Here is a 3,524-nt window from a genome sequence, read left to right on the forward strand (position 1 = left end):
CTGGCCTGTCCCTGCTCCCCCTCGCTCCGGGGGTCTCGCAGCAGGTCCATCCGCCGCCCCTCTCCACCAGCCCCCCTGGTCCCCACAGCCGGCACACGGCTCAGCTCAGAGTCCCGTGCCCGGCTCCCAGGCTGATCCCGGCCCGGGATCCATGAGGAGGAACAAGGGGATGGACCCATCCAGGCTTGCCATGAGTCCCGAGGGGTGCATAGATGAGGGGGAGGCTGACGGAGGGCGCTGGGCCGGGCAGATCCGCTGGTCCTGGGGAAGGCAGAGAGGCCGGGAGTGTGCCATGCAGGATCCGGGGGGCTGGGAGCTGGGGGGGCCGGCTGAGGGAGGGGAAGGAGGTCCGTGTGTCTGCTCCGGAACAATCCACCTGCACAGCCCGGTTTCACCTGGGGATGGGGGGCAAAGGGGGGGCCCCACGTGTAGCTGCAAGACAAGGAAGGAGGATGGAAGCGGGAGCTCCGCAGCAGAGCCGGATCCGGCACGTCTGCTTTCCCTCCTCCACACCCCCGCGCCAGCTGCTGGCCCCCCCCCTCCCTCCCCGACCTCCCCGCGGAGATCTGGAGCCTGGGATTTGCGCCTGGCAGCAGCCGCACCGAGCTCGGGGCTTTTCAAACCCGCATTAAACATTCATGGCTCTAAAAATAAACGAGCATCCCATTCTCCCCGGAGTCTCCGCCGGGATCCGCAGCGCTGACGCGCGGCACCAAGGGCACTTTGAGCTCTGCCGGGTCCGAGCGCCGGCGCTCAGGGCCAATCCCGGGATACACAGAGGGGCTGTGCCCCCCGGCCCCTGTCCAGCCCCCGCTCCGGCCGCAGGGTCCTTCAGGATCCCCCTCTGGCACCAACGAAAGCAGGAACGAGCCCTGCGGCATTTCCCAGCAGGTGGGATGGGACATCTGCACAGCCCAAATTCCCAGCCCCCTCTTCCCCTGAAGCACAGCAAGCTGCCCTCAGAGCTCAGCACCCCCAGGAAAGGGGCTTGGCACCCCCAGGAACATGGGCAGGGCCTGGGGCAAGGCCACTGCACCATTCACCCTGCACGGGGACAAACACGACCCCAAGGGCACAGGAGGGGACAAGTACTGCAGAACACCCCTTCCTCCTCCTCCTCACATGCAACCCCCCCTTCTCCTCACCTCTGTTTGTTTTGCTGGGGTAGATTCTCTGGAAGTACTTATATTCCTCTGGGGCTGGGAAGTCTTCAACGGGATGAAAGGAGTATTTGGATTCAAAGTCATCTGTGGAAAAGGGGCAGAAGAGGCAGGTGAGGGAGGGGGACTCTGGGGGAGCTTGGCCAAAGCCACAGGGCTCTGCTCCGAGGGGGATCCATGCGGGGGGTCCCACTCACCCAGGAATGCTCTGACGGTGGAGATGGAGTCGCGGTGCCCGTTCCGCACGGGCGGCGGTGGTGGCGGTGGCCCGGCCGGGGTCCTGGTGGGCGGCGGCGGGGGCTTCCCCCGGCTGGGGGGCTCGGCGGGGCCGGGGAGTCCGGAAGGGGGGGGGGGGGGGGGGGCCACCGCGCCCCCGGTCCGCGGGCATCGGCGGGGGGGGTGGGGGCGCTGCAGGGGAGAGCGGGGTCAGCAAATGCGGCATTCCCGGGGCAAACCCAAGGACATCCCTCTGGAGCATTCCAGGCCGGCGGCTGGGCCAGACCGCGGCCCAGGGATGCTCCTATGCGTGCCCAGAGATTTCCTGCTCGCTCCTGACATCTGCATTCCTCATTCCTCCAGCAGCTGCAGGGCAGGGACCGGCCAGCCCGGTGCCCCCCCAGCTCACCACCCACCGCAGGGGGCTGCTCTGGCCCTGCACACTCCCAGCCCATGCTGGGCACAGGTCCCTCCACGGAGGGGATCCAAGGAGCAGCTATGAGCCAGCACATCCCGGAGTCTGAGGGCAGCAGCTCCCCGTGGAGCCAAGATGCTGCCTGCCAGGGCTGGAGGCCACGTCTGCAGTGCCACCGAGGCGGTGACAGGACCCCCGGCCCCTCTGACCCACCTCTCGCTCCTGCTCAGCCTCCCGTGGAGGCTCGGTGGCAGTTCATGCTCCTCATTAGCCTAATTACAGCCGGGCTGACAGCGCAGCTCCCCAGCCGTAGCTCCAAGGAGGGATTCTGGCAGGGCCGGGAGGACAGAGCGGCTTGGCCGGGGCCCAGGCGGGAGCTGTGGTCTGGACACGGAGCCCAGGAGCGCACGGGGGGGGCACCAGGGCACAGCCAGCGCCAGCCCCGGCCACGGGGACACGCTCTCGAGGGCTGCACCACCACAGGAAAGGCTTCTCCCTGCTCTGCCACGGCTTTTTGTCATCCCTCCACTGACATTTCGGAAGCTCAGGGGAGCAGAGACAGACTATGCAGCTCTGGCTCTGCCATGTTCTCACGTCCCACCCCAGGAAAGCACATGGACCTCGTGGGCAGGAGCTGCCCAGACAAAACCCACCACCACCATCAGGCTGGGAGGAGCTGGATGGGCATGGGACATGACCAAGGACATGTGTTAAACATGACACTGCAGCCACTGCCCTGCTCAGCCCCTACACCACGAGCAGAATCACAGACTCACTTAGGCTGGAAAACACCTCCAAGATCATCGAGTCCAACCTGTGACCGATCCCCACCTTGTCAACCAGACCAGGGCACTGAGTGCCACGACTCCCTGAACACCTTCAGGGATAGTGACTCCACCTCCCTGGGCAGTCGCTTCCAATGTTTAATCAACCTTTCTGTGGAACCTCACTGTGCCTCAGAGCTGACTCTTCCCAGTCACCTCTCACAAGCCCCCAACCACCGAGAGACCCCCCACGGCCCACCCCGGGCACCCCGGAGCAAACGGCTCTTACCTGCTCCACGGCTCGGGGGGTCTCTGGCCGGCGGGGGGGGGCGGCTGCTCTGCAGGGATGGGGAGGCAGCAGTGGGCGGCGGGGGGGCCAGACCCCGCAACGGGCCCGGCGCCTTCCTGTGCAAGGAGTTGTGTCTCTGCGGCAGCTCCGGGGCCGACTCGCTGCCGGGGCTGGAGGGGCCGTTGGGGACACCGGGCGGTTGCCGGTAAGGGGGCGGCGGGGGGGCGAGAGACTGGCCCTGAGCCCCCGACCCCGTCCGGAGGCTGACTGGGGAGGGAGGGGGCTTGATGGGCGGCGGGGCGGGGGGTCCGTCCCTGCTGCCGGGCGGGCGCTGTCCCGGGGTGGGCGGCAGCGGCTTCTCCCGGTTGTAGGGCGAGGCCTTGGCGTGTGCCGGAGGTGGGGCCGGGGGGGCAGCGGCGCGGCGTCCCGGTGGCGGGGGCGGCGGGGCCGAGGAGCTGTGCTTCATGCCGGTGCTGCCGGCGGTGCCGGGCCGGGACAGGTCGGGCAGGGAGGGTCTCTGCGTGCGCGGCAGCTCCGGCGGGGACCCCCGGCTGCTGTCGGCATCGTCCTGAGGGCGGCTGTTGCTGGCCGGCACCGGGGGCCTGGGGGCAGCTCCACGGGAGCCGGGCACTTGCAGGGTCTGTTTGGTGGAGCTGTCTGTGGGGAAGGAGAGCACAGTG

General features: G+C 68.2%; 1 protein-coding gene across 1 annotated transcript in view; it reads right to left on the reverse strand.

Moving 5' to 3' along the window:
* Window positions 1–9: 9 nt before the first annotated feature.
* The window catches only part of WIPF2 (WAS/WASL interacting protein family member 2), a 10,412-nt gene continuing 6,897 nt past the window's right edge, over window positions 10–3,524 (reverse strand). Inside the window, 5 exon segments of the mRNA XM_027701510.1 lie at window positions 10–432; window positions 1,146–1,247; window positions 1,358–1,496; window positions 1,498–1,568; window positions 2,845–3,501. Coding sequence (XP_027557311.1) covers window positions 392–432; window positions 1,146–1,247; window positions 1,358–1,496; window positions 1,498–1,568; window positions 2,845–3,501 — 1,010 coding nt within the window. The 3' untranslated portion in view covers window positions 10–391.

The sequence above is a fragment of the Neopelma chrysocephalum genome, unplaced genomic scaffold, assembly GCF_003984885.1.
Source record: "Neopelma chrysocephalum unplaced genomic scaffold, ASM398488v2 Primary Assembly neopelma1_158, whole genome shotgun sequence".
NCBI lineage: Eukaryota > Metazoa > Chordata > Aves > Passeriformes > Pipridae > Neopelma > Neopelma chrysocephalum.